Source organism: Calypte anna, chromosome 1, assembly GCF_003957555.1.
Source record: "Calypte anna isolate BGI_N300 chromosome 1, bCalAnn1_v1.p, whole genome shotgun sequence".
Lineage (NCBI taxonomy): Eukaryota > Metazoa > Chordata > Aves > Apodiformes > Trochilidae > Calypte > Calypte anna.
This window is the reverse complement of record NC_044244.1, coordinates 136,789,238-136,814,117: the sequence shown is the minus strand read 5'-3', so window position 1 is coordinate 136,814,117 and position 24,880 is coordinate 136,789,238. Positions and strand designations below refer to the sequence as shown.

Here is a 24,880-nt window from a genome sequence, read left to right as displayed (position 1 = left end):
GTCAACATCATAGAATCATAGAATCGGTTGGGTTGGAAGGGACCTCTGAGATCGTCAAGTCCAACCCTTGATCCACTACTGCTGCAGTTCCCAGACCATGGCACTGAGTGCCACATCCAGACTCTTTTTAAATATCTCCAGGGGCAGAGAATCCACTACTTCCCTGGGCAGCCCATTCCAATGCCTGATCACCCTCTCTGTAAAGAAATTCTTTCTAATATCCAACCTAAACCTCCCCTGGCACAACTTGAGACCATGCCCTCTTGTCTTGCTGAGAGTTGCCTGGGAAAAGAGACCAACCCCCACCTGGCTGCCCCCTCCTTTCAGGGAGTTGTAGAGAGTGATGAGGTCTCCCCTGAGCCTCCTCTTCTCCAGCCTGAACACCCCCAGCTCCCTCAGCCTCTCCTCATAGGACTTGTGGTTGAGTCACTTCACCAGCTTGGTTGCCCTCCTTTGGACCTGCTCCAGGACCTTGATATCCTTCCTGAACTGAGGGGCCCAGAACTGGACACAGAACTCAAGCTGTGGCCTCACGAGGGCTGAGTACAGGGGACGAATCACTTCCTTGGACCTGCTGGCCACAATTGCGAAGTTCAATAAGGCCAAGTGTAAGGTAAGGGTAAGGGCAATTCCAAGCACAGTCACAGGCTGGGTCTAGAGTAGATTGAGAGGAAAAGGAACTGAGGAAAAGGACTTGGGGGTGCTGGTCGGTGAGAAGCTCAAGATGAGCAGGCAACATGCACTTGCAGCCCAGAAAACCACCTGTATCCTGGGCTGCATCAAGAGAAGCGTGGCCAGGAGGTCAAGGGAGGTGATTTTCCTCTCTGCTCTGCTCTCATAGACTCCACCCAGAGCCCACTGTCCAGTTCTGGAGCTCCTGGAGTGAATCTGTAGAAGAGCCATGAAGACGATCAGAGGGCTGGAGCTCCTCTCCTATGAGACCTGTCCTACCACAAGAGGCCCTGCTGAAAAGTCTGTCCCCAAAACTCCTGGTGCAACAAACAGGCTTTAGCGTTACAGCTTCTTTCATGCTCACAAGGTCTCTGGAGAGTGCATGGCCACTGTGGCTGCTGCCGCCGCTGCCTCTGCCCCCAAGGAGGCAATGAAGACATAGGGGAAGAATATTGCTTGTTTTTTAGGAAGTTTGGGTGGCACCCCAAAGCAGCAGTCATTCATCATACCTCACCAAACACTGCTACTGGCAGCAGAGACAAAAGGTCTGACCTGCTGTCCTGCCTCAGGTTTTCTCCTTCCAATGCCCCAGCTTGCCCTCTTATCCCTAGAAACAGAATTATGCTTCACCTACAATTCCAAAAAGCCATTTTTGACTACCAGCTAAAATTTATGCAGCCATACTAAGTTCATAAAGCCTGCTGAACTGAGTGCTTGGAGGGCTGGTGGCCAGCTTGGAGCAGATAAGGATGCAGCATTGTTCTCCTCTGAGAGCAGCATCTCTGGTGCTATCAGCCTAGATGACTTGGCTCAAGACATGGCACAGGGCAGCAGCATGAGCTGCAGGCTGCCTGCAAGCAGCTGTGAGGACAGACACAGAAGGATTCTCTACTGAAAACGTGGACAAGGTCAGAAAGACCAAGAGCTAAATAGACATCCAGTGCCATTCACACTGTTTGAGTGTTACCGAATTCCTGCAGCTCGTGGTCAGGCTGTAAGCCATTTCTCTCTAGTCACACACAACCTCTGGAAAGGAGCAGAAGCAGACCTATTGCCTATGTGCTAGCCCAGCACCACAAGAACTTTTTTATTTGCAGTATTATTGTGAAGTGTTTCAGACTTTATAACTCAATGACTTTCCTAACTCATAAATATGGCAGAGTTACCAATGGCTTGAATAAATAAATTCATTTTCATTTTATCAGAAAAAATAAACTATATTCCCTAGTTCTTATACATACAGTATATGTGTATAATACCTGGACACACGTGTGTGAACATATGTGCATATAATACAGTGATCAAATAACTACTTCGTTATTAAATGGCAATGTCTGGTTGACCAGAATCTGTTTCCTACTTTTACCATGACTAAAAGAGACTGATACTCTTAGGCAATGTATTATTTTACCAGCTACATGAAATTAAAAACTAAGTAAAACCAGCAGTAATTCAGAATGTGGAAAACTCTGTATCCAGTAGTGATGTTGTATCTGGTGTTGTCCAGTCAGTGGCTACAGGAATTAGATAAAATAACACTCAGGGAAAAAAGAAATTTAAATGTACACCTACTACCAAGTGCACTTTGCCCTTTTTCTTTTTAAAATCTAATATTCAAAGTTACACTGAGCCACTAAACCACAGAACAACACCATGTACTACACACAGTCATAATTCCTCTGTCATGGCTCTGCCAGACTCCCTTTAAGGAGGCTCCTTTGCTCTGAAGCCAGTGACACTCAGACACTGGCACCCACCTCCTAGCCCCCAAATAAAGAAAGATTCTGTGCTTTTACAATACCTCAAAGAGCCACTTCCATTCACTTTTATCAGACCAAATGCCTAATACCACTTTAATCTTTGCTTTAAGGCCATTGCACCGAGCTGTCTACCTGCTCAGAGGTGTCCTGTCACCAGAGGACACAGCAGTAGGGAACCAGCAAGGGACCTCCAAAACATCCCCAAAACACATGGCAAAGCGTGCAGCTCTCTGAAGGCATTCAGTGTTTCATGAATGGTCTCAAGTTGTGCTGGGGGAGGTTTAGGTTGGACATTAGAAAGAATTTCTTTATGGAGAGGGTGATCAGACATCGGAATGGGCTGCCCAGGGAAGTAGTGGATTCTCCATCCCTGGAGATACTTAAAAAGAGACTGGATGTGGCACTCAGTGCCATGGTCTGGTAACCGCAGCGGTAGTGGATCAAGGGTTGGACTTGATGATCTCAGAAGTCCCTTCCAACCCAGCTGATTCTATGATTCTATGAATAGGGACTGCCACATCTCCAGAGGATGTGCCAGTTCTAGGAGCCCCACCAGACCTTTCTGGCCACAAACCTCAGACAGTGGGGAAGCCTGTCTCTTGATTTGGGACATTTTTATCTGGCAGGAGAGAAAGGACAAACCTCCAGTCCTTTTGCTCTTCTCTGGACTGGTAAATCTGAAGAAGCCATGGCAGGAGTGCAGCCCATTAATGGCACTGTGCCATATACAAGTGATGGAATTTCACAGAGAATAAAGGTCAGCTCTCAAGTTCCTAAAAACATAGTTCAATGCGATTAAATAAGGCCCATGAAGACCCTAGGATTTCTACTGATTTCAGATCAGGTCTGAATATCATGAATATTTGAGTATTATGCACCTGGATTTTATCCTTAGGCAAGACCAAAACAAATGTCAGCTGGAAGAAAAGAGGCATTTGCTCATTCTGAGTTGTGGGGTACAGTTGAAGCTCATCCTGCATCCTTTCTCAGCACATGTAGTATTGCGATAGAACATTTTAAATCATATCCTTCAAAAGCACTTTCCCAACCATCCAGCTTTGGCAGTGACCATTTTCTCATGTGCTGTTAATTACCCCTCCCATTTCCATGACCATCTATTATAAATAATGGCCATGCACAGCACTGTGTAGGTGAAGCACATTAATGTCTCTACAGCTCTGCGATGGGGGCATGCTAAGCTGCTTCCATGGGAAGGTCCCTCCCCCTTCCTATTTTGATTTTTCTGCTGCTATACTTGATGACTAGCAATAAAAATGGGTAAACAGAGATCCAAGGGAAATGAAACTACATCTGCAGAACATTCAGAGCCAAAACACACAAGGTGGATAATTTGCATGCCGCATGTAAGAAGTAGTTATGCAGCTTTCTTCCTACTCTTTACATTGCCATAAAACATAATAATGGATTTCTAATTATACATCCAGATAATAGGCAAGCTGCAAGATGCTGGGAGAAAATTGGAAAAGGGGAAGGAAACTAACCAAAGGTACAGATGTAACGAGGGTAGCGACGTTTCTATAAAGATGCTTTAATGGTTGTTAAGTATTCATTTTGAAACAGAAATTTTTAAAGGGTCCTAATAGGGGTTTTCATTTTCAGACAATCTGCTACGCAGTTGAGTGATGTCAGAATACAAGCTGTAATCTACGACAATGACCGAAGAGGAGCTGTTTTCATGCCCATTAAAATACATAATTGATTCCTAAATAGGCTTTCTACAAAAGAAACCAATCAGACTTATGCCAAATTCAGGCAGTGGATGAAGTCTTGACTTTTGATGATAAACGTTTGATAAACTTCAGCATAAAGTAAAGCATTTTATTTATAAATTATAAATCTTTAAAATGAAGATCAATTCACAGTGGATTATGAAACACAGCCCTTTTTTTGTCCTTTTTACTGGTAGATGGCAAAATTACAGTCAGCAGCATTGCTCTAGGGAAGAGGGACATCCTTTGCTCTCGCAAAGTGCAACAGCCCAGCCAATGGTTCCTCCTTCCCTTGGTGAAGCCCTTTCCCACCTCAGTCCCGCCTCTTGGGAATCCAAGCTGCTAGGAGGGGTGTCAGTGGGGGAACCCCCAGGACCCCATCCATCATGTGTGAAGGGCAACACGCCAAATGGTTGAAATATTAGGACTACATCAGTCAGTGCAGCAGCTTCCCCACTGAGCAGCAATTAACTGCCTGAGCTGGCTCCTCTCCTAGGACCTCCCCAGCCAGCAAAGTTGGTTTGGTGCTCTAGCACCATCAGTTGCCCTTCACTTCCTGCTACTGCTCTGAGCTGCTCTGCCTTCCACCTACTTTTTGTTTTGTGCCTTGGGATATCCTTGGGCAGCTGTTTTGCATGTTCCTGGTCTGAGGCATCTTACAAGTCTTGCAGAGGGGAATGTGTATGCCCTTGGGGCTCAGTCCATCGATATCAGCTCCATCAGCATACCCGATGCAATCAGCTACCCCCTGTGAGTAAAGGCAGAGATTACCCAGAAATCTTTTTGTTACAGAAACAAAGAAGCAAATGTTTTTCTAATGACATTTTCTAAGTATCATTTTCCTTTCTCATTTTGCCATAGTCAAATAAAATCATTAAGCATTGCTTGTGACTTGAGTACAAATAAGTCCTTCAGACTTGGAAGCATGCACTTCAAGGAGAAAATAATCTGCATGTTTGCTTGAACTTTGAAACTAAAGAGAGTTCAGAGGTCATGTTGGGGGGGATTTAGGATGGGTCTCAATGTGACTTTTTCACACAGAAAGAAACTCTGGGAGGGAAGCTGAGTGTTAAACCTGCATCGCTCATCTCTTCTCACAGAAGCAATAGACATAAGAGAACTGTCTTAGGTGAAAGACAGAGGCCTGTGGCTTTGGCTCAAAAACATCCAAAAGATGTCAGCAGTCATGTCAGGGTCTCACTAAAGAATAACTTCTTAGGAATTTAATTGCAGCTGTGTGAGAAGAAAAGCACATTTTCCTCTACCTTGCAGGTGGTGTAATCCATGGAGGAATTTACACTAAGTATTAGGAGCAAGTAACAAGGGGCAGCCCTTGCTTTAGAAGTGCTGGTGTCCACCCCTATGAGAGCTTTATAGCCTCAATGAGAGCTTTCCCTGTGTCATTTCCCTCTTGCATTAAACACAGACAGCCAACGTGCCAGCACCAAGCCTGGCACTGCTATGCACCCACCACAGGGGTTGCTGGTGGGGATTTCCTCAGCTGCCCTTAAAGGTATTTCCCAATATGGGGACATTCAAGGTGGTTTGAGTGTGAAAGGTGGCATGGAGCAGAAAGTGGGAAGATCTCCACAACCTTCCTGTCCTATGATTTTGTGTGCAAGCTGAGCAGGGAGGGCACTGTGTGACTGTGCTTGCATTCTCCTTTTTGCAACCAAGTTGAACGAAGCAGGTATTTTGTCTCACACAGTATGTCCAGTATGCACATCACAGCCTTCTCAGGCATTGATGTCAACTGCCTTAGAGCCCTTTGTGGGCATTTTGCTGGCTCACCCCACCCTTGCAGAGATAAGTATTTGGTGCTTAGTCCACATGTGAAAAGTGGGATAAAGTCACAAGGTCCTTTACAAACAATGATGTCTTCTTCCTCTATTATGCAGCATGAAACAATATTCTTACCAATATTTTTTTTGTTGACAAACAGATACCTGCTTTGCACAATATTTTCCTCTAAAACCTCCATTAAATAATATGTACACAAGTTTAAGGAAACAAAAAAAATATTACTGTCAATACCTCCACAAGCTAAAAAGCACTACAGCTGCTGCTGCCTATTTGCAATCAAGGCACAGAAGGTCAAAGTTTTAGAGGCACCACCAACCCAACTCCTGCAGGGCTGCTCTGGGATCTGAAGTAAAAACTGTACCAAGACCTGCTGGAGTTTTTTGGATTATTTCTGCCCTGATGCCATCATCTCTACCTCGGAATCATCATGTCTCATGAGAAACAGCAGTTACTAAGAGGAAATATAACCAGGCAAGCAGGAAGATGTTGGGGACCAGTCCTGGAACAGATAACTTGTTTTTGTTCATTTGAGAGGCAAAATGGCACTTCCATAAGGAAATGTTTGTGGATCATCTTGTATCTCCTGCTAATCATTGGTTAGTTTGATTGGTTACATCACATCCTGTGATGTATTGCTAGTCTGGTCAGGACCTGTGGCAAGCACACACCACTCAGCTTATGTTATTTATTATGTCAGTATTGTCATGACATTTACTAAAATGAAGAAGAAATAGTCAGAATGCATCTTGAATGCCCAAAAGATTTAGGATGCTGAAATACAGACCTCCTCTGTGAAGCGACCAAGGATGTTTTCCTTCAAAAGGAACAAGTTCCCAGCTAAGCAGAGGAACACCAATTACTGCTGAAGTGGCTGGTACCTAGGAAAAAAAGGGGAGGTGGGATTGGAACTGCCTACCCAGAAAGACTTCAATATTCAGTTACTCAATACTGAAAACCAGCAGTGAGACTGGTTGCTAACACAGTGATTGAGAGTGCAATGTGAGGTCTAGAACCATTATTGTCCATTTGCTCATGTGTTTTGTTCCTCTCCCACACTGCTGTTCATGTCAGCAGATACTCAAGCAGTGATCTGTGTTCAGGTGTGTTTGCAGAACATTTAGTAAGCTACTACAGCAGATGCCCACTGGGTGATAGCAGAGCATAAATAATACATTTGCTTCCAATTTCAGCCCATTAATTCTTATCTATATAAAGTATCACAGAAGACTGTGAAAACGAGTTTCTGTAGGCACAAGGATTTTGTGAAATTTTATGAAACTGCCTAGATCAAACACAGCTCTAATAGCCCCTTCAGACAAAATAAATTTCTGCCATCATATCTAAATAATTATGTTTATTAGTTATGCATATGACTGGCATGAGAGATTGCTAAGGGCTAATTTAGGTTGGACATAAGGCAGAAATTCTTTATCGTGAGGATGGTGAGACACTGGCACAGCTGCCCAGTTGCCAAGTGCTCCAGGAACTGTTCAAGGCCAGGTTGGATGGGGCTTTGAGCAACCTGGGTCTAGTGGATGGTGCCCCTACCATGGCAGGTGATCTTCATAGGTTATTTCCATCCCAAATAATTATGTTGAGTCTAGGATTTTAACTTTACTATGTTACTGTACCATTTCAAAGCTTCACCTATCAGCTGGGACTTTTTAGCATACCATTGTAATATTAATTTGAAGATAATACTTATACATTGAAATTAAGACTGCTGCAATCTAACAAAGTGACATTTATTAAGTCTCACTAACATTTGTTTTTCTTTTCAGTAGAAAAAAAGTCCTGGAAAGACAATCTGAGTTTACTCTTTTGAAGCCAAATACATTTATTCTCATATTAATCTTGTTATAAAATCACTTTTTATAAGGAAAATTCATCAGTTCTTTTCCAATTGTCTACATACCTCTTCTGAACATAGCTCATTTCATTCTATTGCAAACTGCTCCATCTTGTGGTAACATAGCAGCATTAATACCCAAGAGAAAAGTCCTTACAGATTTACCTTCTGACTGATTTCCACAGTAAAGAAATGTGACCATTACCAGAAATCGATGGCACAGACATAGTCCATTTTTCCTAGACACAATTCTGGTATTTCAACCAAAAGCAAGACATCAATGATATGGAGGGGAGGGGAAAAAAAAAAAAAAAAAAAAGCCTGGATGAATCACATCAGAAAACACAGGAAGCTTCTTTTTGCCCATTTTCAGAAAATACTCTGATGTTTAAAAAATAAGCACCTGTCACATTCAGGATACTTTTTTGAAACCTTGAAAGCAAGATAAGTTGGATCACACTACAAATGGTTCAGAATTGAGCCCTAAGTAGCCTGGCTTGGACACATTCAGTAGGCAGGTGTTCAGGGTCATTTCTTTAGATGACCTTGAGAAAGCAGGAAATGAGAGGAATGGGAAGTTAAAACAGATTATTCAAACTGATAATCTGATTCTACTACTGTGCTGCTGTCACAAGCCAAAAATAACAACCCCAATGAAATTTCATTATTTGGTTCTGCTGTAAGAGACCACAGTTCTGATGAATCTGTAAAAGTGAGTGAAAAGTCTCACCTTTTGATCAGCTTTAACACTCCTTAACAGTCCTTCTTAATAGAATTATTTCATCTAACTCCTAAATGTTGACTGGTATTACAAATAATTGAGAACTTCATACAAATGCAAAATGCAAAAATTATGTACAGTACTGGCTTCTGTCTTTTCAAAATTATTGTCTGTCCTTTGGCTCAGTTTCAGTCTTAGCTGGAAGCCTGAGAAAATAGCAGTTGCACGTTGCAGATGCAAGTTGCACAGCATTGACAAGTATTTTTAGGGACCCTAAAAGTTGTGACAGATTCTAAAGCTTTGCCTTATCTGAGTGTTTCTGCTGGGTCTAAACACCAAAGGCCACGCCAATACTTTTTTGGAAGGTAAATGCTAACAAATCCTCTGAAACAGACTTTGTACATTGTAGATACCAATATTATATTACAGACAATATGTCCAGATGCTTACTTGAGCATGTCAATAGAATCCTTAGGTACTTGGGCCAGCATGGATACTTACTGAATGCTTTTACTACCCAAGTCACAGCTTTTACTGAAAGACATAGAGACTTATTTTGCTAGACACAAACAATTCAGAGCTAGATGAGTGGAAATGCTAATGAAGACATTTTGCATTTGCCTCAGTGTAAAACATGTCTCATGTAACCCTCATTTGTTTTTCAGAGTTCTAGGTGAATTACCTCAGCTGTTGAATTTAATTTAACAATTCACTGAATCATTTAGGTTGGAAAAGACTCTTACAATCATGGACTCCAACCATTAACCTAGCACTGACAAGTCCACCACTAAACCATGTCCCTAAGCACCAACTCTACACATCCATTAAACACCTCCAGGGATGGTGACTCAACCACTTGCCCAGGCATCCTGTTCCAGTGCCTGACAACCCTTTCAGTGAGGAACTTTTTCCCTAATGTCCAACACCCACCTCACTACAACCTCCTTTCAGGGAGTTGCAGAGTCACATAGTTTGAATGAAATGAACTACCTTAGCAATGAGAAATCTCACTGAAGTTTTCTGAGTATTCTCATGTAAAAAGAGTCAAAAAACGGAGTAAGAAATCAGAAACACATGAGTCAAGGATGAATACCCAGTTCCTGACCTCTGCTTTACTCAGTTCAAGAGTTCTATTTACTTGCAGCCTCCTTTTGAGTAGTGCCTGGGAAAATAATGACCTATATAGATCACTCATAGTTGTTTACCACCTGTGGTGACTTGCTAGCACCTTTTATTACCTCTGAAGTGTAATATTTTTGGTATAATCAACAGAAAATAAGAAGCAGGGCAGACACTCCAACACTTAAAAAATCTGACTGGGGGGGGAAGAATTGCAAGAACTGATACCTTCTAAAATAAAAGTAAGTTGAAAGGTGTCCTGTTGTTAAAAAAACAACAACTCAGTAGTCAACTCAGACATTGCTTTTTCTGCATTCTCCTGGTGAAAGAAACCTTGCACTCTTCTTTGGCGTAGACCAGTTCCTATGGGAAAGATGAAGGATATGCTCTTCCTTGGAAGCTCTGTGTGACTGACCTCTGTCCCAGGAAGGAAGCTGGCAATAAACCAAAGCCCTGTGCTTCTGGATGAGTGCTGCAACAACTAATCTATTTCGGAAGGCTACAATTATAGACAGGAGGTGGGTAGCACTGTCATCACCTCCTGCTTCTGATTTTAAAAAAGAAAAGTTATGACTGTATTTGGCAAAGAGTCCAATTCTATCTTTGTGCATTAGCCATATTCAGAACATGCCTCCTTGATCAAGCTCCTTGGGATTTAAGGGGGGGAGAAGAGTATTCTAAAAGTTTAACTGCAGCCTAATCCCTCCAGCTCTTTCTGCATTTAGAGGAAGAAGAGAAAAACTAACTCCTCCAGAAGGTGATTCAGAGCACCTAAATTTAGATACTTGCTCTGAATCACTCCCTACTTAACCTATGGAGGCATCCTGGAGACAACAGATTTCATAGGCAAAGGTTATCCTCTGTGACTGCTCCTCTCTTGACATCCCCTCAATTGTCAGTACCACTCTCAATAGTTTCTCAACTCCATAGTTTAGGTGAGAAGATGTCACTTATCCTCCCATACCTCTGAGGCAAAAAGAGAGGCATGTCAAAGTTGTCCAAATACCTGTTTAGGAGCTGCCTAATTCCAGGATTTAGACAATCATGTCACTCAACAAATATACTGATTTTTAGAAGTTATAATCCATCAACAACTTCCTAAATTGATACTGAGCCAAGATGCAAAGCTGGCACTTAAGCTATTAGACTCAGCCTTTTGCAAAATCACTATTTTCAATAAATTAAAAAAACAAAGTTTGTTGCTATTTACACAGATAAATCTGAGTAGTTATAATGGAAAAAGTCTTTATTGCTAAATATATTTATACAATAGTTTAAAATCATAATTCTGTATGTTCTGAAATTCTGGTAGCATTCTGCCATTCTTTACACAGACTTAGCGTTTTTTCCAGGTGAATTTCCGTCTGGCTCCCTCTTGACCAGGCTTTTTCCGTTCTTTCACACGTGGGTCATATGTTAGTAGTCCAGCTAGAAAACACAGAAAAGAACCCTTTTGTTTCCTGTTGTTATTTGAGACTACAGACACATTACATGTGGGGGATCCAAGGCAAACAAAAGCTCTACACACCAACTGTAAAATCTAAAAGGTACAGTATAAAGCACACTGAAAGGAATTCCATCGGATCCTCTAGCAATTTAAATTTTCTTTAGTTAACTGAACATCTCTTCACATTTTATTTTACAAAACACTAAGAAAGGTTTATAGGTTTATATCTATACTGCTTAAGCCTTTAGAGCAGTGATCTCCAAACTTTTTTTGATTGTGCACTGCTCTGAGCACGCACCCCCAAGATACATTAATTTACCAACTTATAAAATTAGACACACCACTGAAATGTTCAGATTTTCTCCCTGGCACCCCAAGGGATCATTGTGTTCAGCACCGGAGTGCACACATCCCACTTTGGAGACCACTGTTTTAAAGTGCACTTACTTAGTGTTTCAGTATGTTCAGAATTATGCTGGTATCATTACAGATGCTCAGCTCATTGCAGTGTCAGTTTACAGGAGTATTCCTAGCAAGCCATACCCGTCAGTACTGAAAAACTGTAATCAAAGAAACCTCTTGTATAGATACGAGCATGAAGACAGCTTTACTTATACAAATGAAAATAGAGTGAAGTAGTCATAGCTGTTGTACCAGTAATGGTATTCTCTCCACTAGTCCACAAAGAATAGTTATAAACTCACTGTTCACAATTCTGTATTTGCTGAAACCTTATGGCATCTAACTAACCACTGAGAAGCATGAAATAATGCAGTTATCCAAGTAAGTTCTATTTTATCCTAGGATAACTTGCAAACTCTAAATAAGGCAAGAGAGGAAAGGGGCTCCTTCAGTCTGGCTAGTTACATGCTCATTACCATCCCTTCAAATCTAACTCTCTCGTGTTTAAGTTCAAGAATAAAACTTTTTTTACACATGAACAAGATGTGATTAGTCAAGTAAAAAAATGTTATAATCTTAGTACCTTGCATCTCACTTACACCTTATCCAGATTTATTTGTTAGTTAATATACATTCATGTTTTGTGGTTCTATGTTGAGGCAATATAAGCTGGCTGATAGACCTAAGAGAAGTTATGAACAGATGGGAAAATGCTCAAGAAGTCATTCAAAATGTACACAAAGGATGCTAGGAAACAAGTGTAAACAATTTATTATTATTAAATGTGGATCCATTTAATACAATATACAAGGCTTCACTGGGATTATTTACTCAAATATGCACTGATCCTTAGTGACCCTTGTATTAATTCCACTGATTACCAGAAACACATTACAAAACACTGAAATAATTTCAATTCCCACCTTGCCTCATGAATTCCACCTCCTTCTCTGTCACAAAACTCCTCAAGGCTTTTGCAGAGGCTAAACGTATTGCTCCAGCCTGTGAAGATCTTCCTCCACCAGAGACTGTACAAACTGTATCATGTTTTCCAACTCTGCCAAGAAACTGGAAAGGGAATAGCAACTGTTCTCTAAAAATAAAACAATAATAAAAATTAAATACATAGTTGTATATAAAGTTACATGCTATGTACATTTTTTATCATTTGTATATACAAAAACATATTTGACTTCCAGGCAGAGATCCAGAAAGGCATTCACATCTCTAATTTCCTACTGATAACTATTAAATAAATGGGAAATTAGCAGTTAGGAGCATACCAAACTGCCAGTGGTATTTTAAGTTCAGTTTTACAAATACTTTCATTTCACTTACATACATGCCAACAGAAATCCAGAAGCTCTGGATATTCTGACTGAGCAATCTCTGTTCTTGAGCTCAGAAATCACAGTGGAAATCACCCTCCAAAATCTGAGGTTTTACATAAAGTGTCTCACTTTGCTCCCACTGTTACTATATTCCAGAGTAATTACACATGCATACAATTTGTAACTCTCTCAGAACACACTTAAACCTACTGTTCATTATCTATTTATAATATAAACTGCAAGCCCTTTTTAAGAGGACCAAAATCAGTCTGTTTGCTTGGGTTTTGCACTCCTTCAAAAAAGGGAGAGACAAGAAACACAGAGCAAGGCTGACCTATCACTTCTTACACTACTGACTCCTGAGAACCAGGAGGGAAAGCAAGGCCAGTTTTCCTAAAACAGCTATACAGAAACAAGAATATAGCATAAACTTTGTGGAACACAGCACCAAAATATAACTGTATGGCATGACTTTTGGTGGAATAATTTAAGTACAGTGAGAATATAGCATTTCATAGTGCTCTCACCTGTCCTGCAGCACTGGGAAATAATGTAAAATGTCTATTCCATTCACTGTCATTTTTCCAGTCCCATTGTCATAAACTATGACAGAAGCTCTTGCAGTTTTCCTTGCACCTTAAAGGAAATAAACCAAATCTGTTATGAGGCTTCAATATTCTACAGAACTCCAAGTTACCAAAAATTAAACAAATCATCACTTTCATACAGTACCAGCTGTTTCTTTTGGGAAGCTGAGGTAACAAAATTAAGAAAATAAATACTAACAATAGACAACTAGGTTTCAATATATTATAATCCACATCTATTAAGGGGCAAGAGGGAAACTGTGAGTGGAGAGAAGACAGAATTAACACTCTAGCTCCCATAATCTCAGTATACCAGGACATTTTCTTGACCTGGTGATACCACAGCATATGAAAATAGTTTGGGTAACACCTATGAGTTTACCTCAATTTAAATTTCTAGTAACATTAAAATACTCTATAAAATCATACTAAGGTGCCGAAGTTTAAGCATATTAACATGGAAAAGGTTAACACATTATTTATATTGGTATAAGAAATGCCAATGCATCATTTGGCATCGTTTCCTCAGAAATTACAGTTAGTTCTAAGTGCTTTAGCTTCAAGTTAAAACATGACTAACACTTTTTTTTTTACTTATTTAGGGGAGTGATGGGACAGAAGCAAGACTGTTCTTGAGCACATAACATCTGATGGCTTTTCTTAAAAAACATGAGTTTCATGTTCATCAAACTTTAGTAACTACTGTTCTGAAGACACTACTGAAAACAAAGTGTGGATTAAATCCCAGTTTGGTGATTTGACATCTCCTTGTTATCATGTCATCTTGAAGCCAAGCCAGCTAGAACAGAGCTCTCTCTAGTCATTTTGCCACACAAATTCTCTGTGACCTTTGCTCTTATTATTATCTGCTGCCTGCAGCTTAAAAATACCTGTCATCTCTGACCAAGAGTCCTCTCAAACGCACAGCAAAGACACAAAGTATGTTCATGTATAAATAACTTGTCCAGAAAGTCAGACTTTTCTATGTTGTTACTACCTTATGTTTTCCAGGCACTTACTCCTATCATATTCTTCTCTGTCCCTTCACTGAATATGTAAGCAGCCCATGTTCAGAAGATACAAACACCTTCACATCTTTTGCTCTAACATATCCTTTGTCTTGGTAGCAAAGACCAATTCCTGTCTCTGTCGCACAGGTATCTACTTGGATGAAAATTTTAGGAATTCTCTGCATTTAGCTAGGCTGTTTTTAAATATCCAAATGCCTTTATATTTACTCTTTGTATCTCCAAAATTCTCTTTTGTGGACTGCCTACAAAAGTCATGATAAAGGTTACTTAGTGCTCTAAGCACACCAATTTTTTTTTTAAGCAACAACACTGTTACATCCATGGAATTCTCCATACATGTTTGTGTTCCCTTAATGTTAGTCAGCTCTTGCCAGCAATTAAATCCTATTTTATCATATAACATGTAGAGGTACTCCTGTACAGAAATACAGATAAAAACTAACAGTTGATAGCCTCTGTGCCAAAAACTTCCACTTTGTTACCAGCCATGTCGTAACATAGTTTTCCTTAACATAATTAACAATTATACATGCAATATTCACATAAGCATATAAAATGAAGTAGTGACACATTCTGTAGTGTTGTAGATGCTATAAAAAAAGTGGTGTGAAGAGGAAAAAAAAAAATAAAAATCACACATCATTACCAACCAACTTGAATTATTAAATTCTTACCTTCACCAGTGCTGAAGGCCACTCCTCGCTCATCGTACTTCAGGGGCTCAATAACAACTTTCTGCAACTGGACAGGAAGTTCTTTGGAGAACTTTTTAATATGTTCCTCCTCAATTTCACTACATGGCATCATCACCAATTTTTGTATAAGTTGAATAAATCTTGAATACTGTAGAAAACAAGGCGTCATTAAAGGATGCAAGTGCAATTGCATTTGCCAAAACTTTCTATTTTTGTGTAATTGATCTTTCTTACTTCACTTTTATTGATGATTTCTGACAGGATGACACTTTTGCACCTACATGCTGATTTAAGAACAGCATGCAGTTTCTGAGTGACTAAAGAAACCTAGTTCTTTTTCCAGGCAACAATTAAATTCTAGTTCAAAGAATAACCAACCCCTTTTTAATACAGCATTATTGTAGTAGAATGAAGTTCATCTCACTTTTTAAAAGAAAGCATAGGAGATCATCTTCATTCTTTATTATTGGTTTATTAAAAAAGTAGAAGGAAAAGATTTTCACCTCATTTTCAGTAAGTCAGCATGTTCATTGACTTGGAAATAATTTTATTGCACTAGACCGAACCTTTTAAATGATTATACTTCATAATATACACAGGAAATACCTATCTATCTATCTATCTTTGGCTGTTCAAGCTGAGTTACTTTAATGTTTATGATTTCCTTTAAAACTGAACAATCAAGCTATTTAAAAATTCAAGAGATACTTGACTTAAAGGGCAAACTCTTGAAATAAATTATCCTTTGCTACTGTGTGGTTCTCCTTCCCCCTTACACCTCCCTCCAAAGATCTTCAACATGTGATTATAGAGTAAACACCACTGTGTTAACCCATTTGTGCTAAAAGCTGGGATGTCCTGTTATGAAGTGTTAATGGCAGCAGCACTATACAGTGGGTCGCTGGGTACAGAGGTAGGCTATCATCTAAAATGGATTTTTCATATAGATATTATAACCTTATTTTTTAAAGTTTTCTTTACTTACAAGCTGCTATTAAAATATTTTTTCCTCCCTGTTTCCCGAGTCTTTTGCACAAAATGAGTACTTTTCCTGTAACCTAGCAATAGCCCCTGGAATTCTGATATCACTTAGAAAGCTTCATCTGTCTCAAAATATGACATAGCCTTTGAAGAGCAGAGATATAAAAATACAAATTTTAAAAATCACAGAGGTTACTACAATCTACTTTTACAGATGTAGAGTGTGCAAAAAACAGCCACTGAAGAACACCAAACTCTTTGGTTTCTACAACTGGACCAGTTCCTGGCACTCTGAGAGGAAAAACAGCCATTACAAATGCAGGAGCTGCTGAAAACACTGAAGCCACAACCACTTCCACTGTGAGCAAAGACAGAGAAAGTCTCCTGGGTGTAACAGTATGGAGAATTTACAACAGCAATTTCTAACTGATGCTTACAGACCAGAATTGAGATCTTTCCCCACTGCCCACAGACAAGGAAGCCACCACATGTCACAGCAATGAGCATGTTTGCTGCTGCTATTTGTGCAGTGATGCTATCCATAGGACAGAAGAGATTGAAGAACATTGTTTCTAGGTTTGAAAAAACTTGGGATGCTAGACAAATAGTGATATATTCTTTGGTACTACCACATGCAAGCTTAAATTTCCAAAAGAAAGCTGAAGCTGGCCACAAAGGCACAACCTGCTATTACAAATGCTAATGCTATTTAGGGGACCATAGGAAAAATCTCTGACTGAGAAAAAAAAAAAGTGTATAATAACTATGGGAGAGACATGTGTGAAGAAGGACCCTATGTCTAGACAGGGATACAGTTTGCAGATACTGGGGAAACTGGAAATCTCTCCTCTCTCACACCCCATGGGGAATATAAGAGATATCTGTCTCAGACCACAGATCCAGGTAGCTTGTATCCTGTTTCTGATACTTGATTCTGTAGCCAGTCACTAAGAAAAAGGCCTCCTTATTTCTGATCAGCCTTCTTTATGATTTTTCTATCATTTTTATGTCCTTCTTAAGATAAAGCAGAAACTCTGTGCAGGTTTACCATCACAAAACTCCATTGTGTTTCCCATCCTCACTGTTTACTCCTTCTCTACAATAAGCAGAGGCTCTAACCCGTCCCTTATTCACCTGTAACTGGAATTTTTCCATCATAAAGTGTTACTGCATTCCACTCCTGACTACATAACTAGATGACAAGGAACAGGTGCTCTAAGCCTCACAATGTTACCAGGAAAAAAAAAAAAAGCAAAAACTATCCTATGTTAGAAAAAATGGAAAACCCTTAATAAAACATGTGAGGCGGGGCACTTTTCTAAACAACATTAATGTGATAGTCCTGGGACCATATATAGACTGTAAAAGAAGAAAGAAAATTCTTTTGAAGAGCACCTGCTTCTCATAATACCTTCTCAGTTCCAAAAGTGCACCAGAAGTCCATATTTTTAAAACACAATCACCTTAAAATTAGAAAGATTAATTACTTACATCACCATCTGACAGTTTTTCTAACAACATTTCTTCCAATTCAGTCTTAGTCAACCATCTGGTACCAACCAGGTTTCTGTTTAAAATATCACATATATTCTTCCTTTAATTAACCATGCAATTACAGTTACACCACAAAAGACCACACATACATTCAGTCAGTCTTTGTTCAAAAATACATTTTCCATTATAAATGGATACAGATCGCCTTCATGTAGTAAATATGAGAAGGCCTACATTGATTTTAATACATCTGTCTTTTGAAAGGGATGGTTATTTCATGTACTGAATTAACTACAAGAAAATTATGAGTATCAGTTACTTATTATTCATATTATTCAAGTCTGAGATTAAGCTAGAGTAATACTGTAGCAGTAAGGGATCTTCCCCACAATTTAGGATTTAAGGTTTGTTTCACAAGCAGAAAAAAAAAAAAAAAAAAAAAAAAAGAGGCAGAACATTCAAATCCAGTTCTGAAGAAGCAGGATTTTTGTCTCTGGTCTTTACTTTTCTAATCAGTACCAAAAAAACCCCAGTAGCAGTAAGTGTGGCAAAAGTGCTCATGCAGCAATGCCATACATTTTATCTAAAAATTGCAAAAACAGAAATAGGTATAAGTGACCAGCAAAACAGAATGCCACCATAAATGCACACACCAACACTATCAGGTAGATCTATGGCAAAGCTGTAACTAGTTTCTTACCTCTAGGTTTTTAAGAAACAATCTTAATGAATGTTTTCAGCAGAATTAAGGTAGTTGTGATTCCTTCTGAAGGTAATTTTAAGTAGTCTTACTTCCTAGGTATGTATTTTAATACTTTTCTGAGTCAGGTCAAGACAATTTATTCAGTAACAATACTGGTTTTAACATTAATTTTAAAGTTTCCAAGTTTGAGTCTTGACTATATACTTACATTTACATACTGCTACTTCCAGTGAAGTCAATTAAATTTTTTATACATTAAAAGCTATGAATTTACAATAATTCAAGGTCAGGTCCCAAACCTCCAGTTAATATTACAGAATACATCCACAAAAGGTTATTTTCTGGGGGAAAAAAAAAACAAGCAGCTTTTCCAACTCATCCTCTGCCTACACTTCAGAGATAAATTATCCAAGCTAATCTCAGAGGAAGTATCATACCCATTGTGGAAAATAAGTCTCAAAAATCCTTTATATTCTCTGAGCTTTTATAAACCTAACAGGGAAAAAACCTTTCAACTCTGACTAGCTTTAGGTCATTTTTCACACCAGTAAATCCACTGCTGAGCTCTGTAAGGAGTCAGGTTATTTTTCAGCAGCCTACACAAAAAAAAAAAAAAAATTCATTTGTCCCCTTGTTAGAGGCTAACATGAATCTATGATAAAACATTCTATGGGTCATAAGACACTATTTATAACATGAAGAAACAGGAACTGCTATTTTAGAAATTGAAATAATCTCAGCAAATTAATCCTTTATCTTCCTAACATAAATAACAAATGGCTGTAATTAAGAAATGACAAACCAACATGATGTGCAAGTGGAACAACACATAAATCTGGCTAGAAAACACACAGCAAGAGGAAAGATAAAAACAACTTGGAGGCTGAAAAAGTAACTATACAGAAAAGTAGCAAATGTCCAAATCAAAACTTCCTGGCTGTATCTATTTCTTTTAAAGACGTGCTTCATTTAATAGTCTCTGTCTTAAAATCCTTGCAAAAGATGTCAAAATAGAATATCAAGAATATAGCCTAAGTATATACTCATTTTGAAGACACTCCTGACTGATGCACTGTAACAACTCTAGCATCCCCTGTGGCTTATGCTGGCTGACAAGCACCTTTCCTGCCCAATGGCTAACCTAGCTGAAGAGCTTGCTGTGCATATCAGAGAAGCTAAAAAGAAGAGAAAATAAATTACATTACTAACAATGGTGATGTTTAAACAAATCCAACATAATGATTTCTCCTAAAATTATTGTAGTTTTTGAGGATTTCGCTGTTTATAGCCATCAGAATGAAAAGAGTGAAATTATTTTGATACTTTTCAAGTTAAGTATTGGTAGGTAAAAATGGTCAAGACCCATAATTAATGAAATACTATTGAAGAGCTCAGCTTTAGGCCTCGGGATTTTTCAGACAGATAAGCAACTTATTTGCTATTTTTAAATGCCTTGTTTTCTTACAAAGAGTTTACCTCCCATTTCAAATACCTTTAACAAAAAAATAATTACAAAATTTATATCTAGAAACACAGAATTCTGGATACGCTCTACTTAATTTTCAAATCACACTTTAGAATTTTTATGGAAGGAGAGAATATCAAAAAGAGCAGGGAGAGACAAAGAACAAGAGAAATAGCTGGAGTTTCCCTACTTTAGCAGTGAGAAGTAAGCACTCCATACACACATACATACTACAAGTAAAGCTTTTCAACCTGAAGTAGCCACACAAATATTAGACAAGAACAGGGGAAAAAAATCTGAAAATATTTTTTGTGGAATAAAAGACAGGTGAGGCAGGCAACTAAAAGACTTGCCAAAACAACATACTGAAAAATTTTAACAAAAGTAGTCACAAGCTTACTTTTTTTCCTTCGGAGGAGGAAGGTCTTGAGCTGTCAGCTGGTCTTGATATTTCTGAATATTTAGCAATTTTTCATATGTTTCCTAAAATGTATACGGAAGAAGTATTTAAATGCATTTTTTCAGTTAATAGTTTTTTTTAATTCAAAAACATGTTTATGTGACTTTTCTCCCCAAACACGTAAAATTCCGAAGTCAGAAAACATGAAGAGCTCAAACAATTAAGAAAAATATATCAAGTTAAATCTAAACCAACATTTAGATAGTATGTATCACATTTTCAGACACAGGTCAAAGTAATTAATTGTGTATTCTACTCTTTCTTTAATAGTGTTTGTTGCCTTCTTACATATGCTTGTAAAAAGATGCACATGTTTGTATAATGGATGCACACTGCAAAATAATGTGCATCCACATTTTAGTGTGACTTCCCCAAAACATAAACAAGGTTTAAGGTTGTAAATAAATTCATTTAGTTAGATTTTTATACCTTAAGAGCATTAGCTTTACTAGTCATCTGTGTCAGTCAGAACTGCCTCTTACCCAGGGATGTCCATAGAGACACACATAAAGTTGTACTTTTACCATAATCTGAATTTCTCTTCTTTCAAATTTTATAGATAAACTGACTCTGGATTTTCAGTATTTTAAAAACAGTTTTCTCAGGATTCTTAGCTATGTTATTCTCAAAGTGTTGCAAAAGTGATTTACTACTTCAGAAACACAAAATGGAAAACATTCCAAAATGTCACACTGAAAATATTAAAGAAGAAACATGCTTTTAATAAAGTTTTTTTTTCTTTTCTTTTTTTTTTTTTTTTTAACTTCATGGAATTTCATACTATTTTGTTCTAAAATGTAACATCTAATGCCCTGAATTCCAAGTGTGATGCAAATCCCAAGTTAAATAGGAGTATTTGGAGACATAAATGTAAATAACACTGAAACGCAACAGAATTATTGTACTATAACAAATTATTTATACCCAAAATAATTTACTTTAAGAAATGAAAATAGAAATACAATAATCACTTCTGATTTTCTTATTAATATAACAAGTTTTAGCAAATACTAGGGAGAAGCTACATTTAAGAACTAATGGGGACACGTTTGGGTTTTTTCCTTTGTATTACTTACAAAACACAGCAAAAGAAGAAATGTGATATAGGTTTGCACTGGCAAAAATAAAGAATACCAGGAGATTTACAACAAAAGACAATGACATTTCTTCAACAGCATTTTTTGCTTTTAAAAGAAAAAAAACCAAACCACAAACAAAAAACTTCACTTAGTTACAAACACCTACTGTTTAAGCTGATGTATTCATAGATCTCCACATTTTCTACAAATATTTGTAGGTAAAGTGTATGATTGAAGAACAGATTGTTATCTGAGCCACACTCAAAGGATTTAAACAGGTACAATTAACCAAAGTCTTCAATGGAGGTCGTTGGTGATTTTTTTTTATTTATTTATTTTTAAAAAGCACAACACTGGAACAAAACTATTTTTCTTTGACAGTACAAAATCCTGAAGTATAAACTGGCCACTTATCTTGGAGACAGAACAAGAACTCACATAGTTCTATGTGAACTCACATAGTGCTATGGCTTTCAGAAATCTTTTATTTTTGCTAAGAGATAAGTATATCAGATAGGAACTAGGAAAATTTTTCAACTTAAAAAACGAAAAAGTACACTTATCTTCAAACACAGGAAAAATCATACAAAAGAGAACAAATCATATCCCCAGATAGTTCCAGAACTCACAGATGTATCTGTAGATCTCTAAAATAAATACATGGTTGCACTACTACGAGGAAGAGTCCTGTCACATCACTCTAACCATCTGAAGGACTCTATTCAAAGGTTGCAAAATTTATTGGCTGTACATTAGAAGTATAGATATGGTTGGGTTAAGGGCATGAGGTGTGCCTGACACCAAGCAGTATCTGTGTTTAGACATGAAAAAAGCTGTATGGAAGCTTCTGCTTGGACTGTCCAGGGAGGGCTAAGAAGGGGAAGGAGGGCTGTGGTTATTCCTCAGCTATCTGGGGAGAGCTCAGTTGGAACAGGCTTAGAGATTCATGTGAGCTCCATGAGTTTCTGCATTTGGAAGAAGTCAAACGAGGCACAAAGCAAATATTTTGGTGTTAAATAATCAGAAGAGGCACTGGGTTACTAGGTCTAATAGTTATCTAAGGAGGTTTTGTACTTTACTGTTAGTCTCTCGTTGTACCTTTTGCCTTTGTAAGGCAGAGAGTGTCCATGGGCAAAAGCCTCCTCACAAACACCCATCATCTTCACTACATTCTGGAATTCCCAACTGGAATGGTCATCAAAAAAATACATGAACCAGGAAAGAAATAAACCCCACATCATAGTTCCTTAAACAACTGAGGGGGGGGAGGCAGTGTGGAAACACAGCTGTGGCCTTAGGAAAGGTTGGCTATAGTCAGGAGGACTCCCGAACAGCAACTGAAGTCTTTTCAGGTATCATGACACAAGTTAAAGGTAGACTTAAGGATTTTGTTATTATATGCAGAAACTACTGACATTCACAGGAAAATAAAATGAAGTATGGGTTGCAACCCACCAGTTTTTAGCTTCAAAAATTCATTACTACAACTCCAAAGTAAGCCTTGAAAGAGCTGGAACAGTAAGGTTTCCCTCCCTAGGTAACACCAAAGAACACCAACACTGCACCCTGTGTAAATTCTAAGAATGTGCACTTGTAGGAATTAATATGATGCCTTTAAACAGTTCTGGTTAAATTGCAGTAATCATATCCATTCAGACCAAGAATCCTCACACAGGAGATGACATTAAATGTAGGATTTTAAAATACTTTGAAATGTTAAGAGAAATGCTAAATATAATTACCTGCAATGAAAAGTGGACTTGTATTTCTTATGAAGAAAAATTTTGGTCTTAAATATATTTTTTTAAAAAGCATATATTTAATCTCTATGTGGAGATGAAGTCAACACACAAAAAGAACCACTCGTGTAAAGTATAGCATGTGGATGAGCCTTTGTAAAATCAGGAATCACATGTAATGCCCAGTAATTTCTCTGACAAATCTTCACTCCCCAAAGGCTAAGGAAAGCTTCTGAAGACACACTTGCTTTTTCAGAGCTGGCAGGTGAAGATTTTACTAATCACTTCAGGATTCAATAGTCCAATTCATGAATGTACACATCTGTGTGTATTGTAAACTCAGCTATTACACAATCAAAATAGCTGATTTTACAAGATTGGCTATGTACTGAAACACTTCAGTTTCTAATAGAAAGATCATATTTCACATCTCTACAAGGATGCTCTCTTTTAAAATAAAAAGCAAAACTTGTATTTTACCCTGCATAGTAATTTTAGGGAAGAAATTAGCAAATGGTACTCTAGAAAAAGCAATTTTTAAGGAAAAAAAAATCTCAATTTTAATCTTGGTTAAAAGATGTTGCAGAGCCTACATCATTTTACATCACAATTTGCATTTTTCTTTGCTGCCAATTTGTTTTTCACCAAATACTGTGGTGTCTTTTATGGTTTGTTACCGAGTTAAAATTCTGAGTTTTTAGAGCATTTACCTCTGATATACAATCTCTAACTCTAAAGAAGTACAAGAAGCACAGTTACACAAAACTACTATTTTGCTAGACAGAATGAAAATACAACTTTAACCTGTTTGGAAGATTGCAAAACTATGACATTACTCTAAAAAACTTTAAAGTTAAATGATGATTATATACACCATCCCACACTTGTGAAATGGTGTTTCATGTAATAAATATCTTGTGTATCAGAGGAAAAAAAAATGTCCTTTCCCCTACAGCTAAACTTTATTCAACAGGCAGAACAAAGACAACAATGGAATATAAATCAAAAATCCTTTATGGAATATCACTTAAGCAATAACATCATATATACTTGCAGTTGTAATTCATGTAAATATACACAATCTATTTTCCCTAAGTGGATTATTATTTACTAAGTGGATATTACTTATTAGCATTAACAAATAGTGCTGTGACCAGTTATATTACTGGCAATTAATGAAATTAAAGTTCCACATGAGTTTATGCAATAATTAGTGGTGTACAAGTTTAAGCAAAATATTGTGTTTATTTGATTTATTTGACTTAATGCAGCAATTTAAAGGACATCCTCAAATGGGATTGATTCCTTACACTAGACTGTATTACCATACAGCCCTTTTTTTCCCTAGACAAAGCAATTAGCTTTGAGACTTAAAATACGTTTTCTTAAATACACATTAGGCTTAAAGGAGGTTAGAACACTGTTAAGAATTTCATGCATTTTGCAGCATTCATTTGTCTGACTAAAAAAAACCCCATCAAACCTCTCACTCAGGGATTTTAGGTTTACAGAAGCCTATTTCATGAAAATATTAGTATCCTATACTAATGAAAAATGCATTTGCCAAAGGGATTTGTTTGAAGGTGGTCGCCACACTGTTAGAAAGAAGACACAGACTATTCTTTTACATTTTCAAGGCAAGCTTGCGTACTCTTTCTAACTGCTGGGGAGAGCTAAAAATAAACTTGTGCTCCTTGTAAAATTTGTAATTTCTTCATTATGATGGAATGCAACAAAACATCTTGCCCTTGGGTTGCTCCGTTTCAGCCAAAACAAATGCAAATGGCTTGTCAGATGACAGCTGTTTGATAA

General features: G+C 37.9%; 1 protein-coding gene across 1 annotated transcript in view; it reads right to left on the bottom strand.

The window, feature by feature from the left end:
- Nucleotides 1–10,878: 10,878 nt before the first annotated feature.
- Nucleotides 10,879–24,880, bottom strand: part of MRPS9 (mitochondrial ribosomal protein S9) — a 32,505-nt gene continuing 18,503 nt past the window's right edge. Inside the window, exons 6-11 of the mRNA XM_030467401.1 lie at nt 20,191–20,273; nt 17,620–17,695; nt 15,127–15,295; nt 13,362–13,470; nt 12,427–12,596; nt 10,879–11,082 (exon numbers count right to left, since the gene is read on the bottom strand). Coding sequence (XP_030323261.1) covers nt 10,991–11,082; nt 12,427–12,596; nt 13,362–13,470; nt 15,127–15,295; nt 17,620–17,695; nt 20,191–20,273 — 699 coding nt within the window. The 3' untranslated portion in view covers nt 10,879–10,990. The remainder of the gene's footprint in view (nt 11,083–12,426; nt 12,597–13,361; nt 13,471–15,126; nt 15,296–17,619; nt 17,696–20,190; nt 20,274–24,880) is intronic.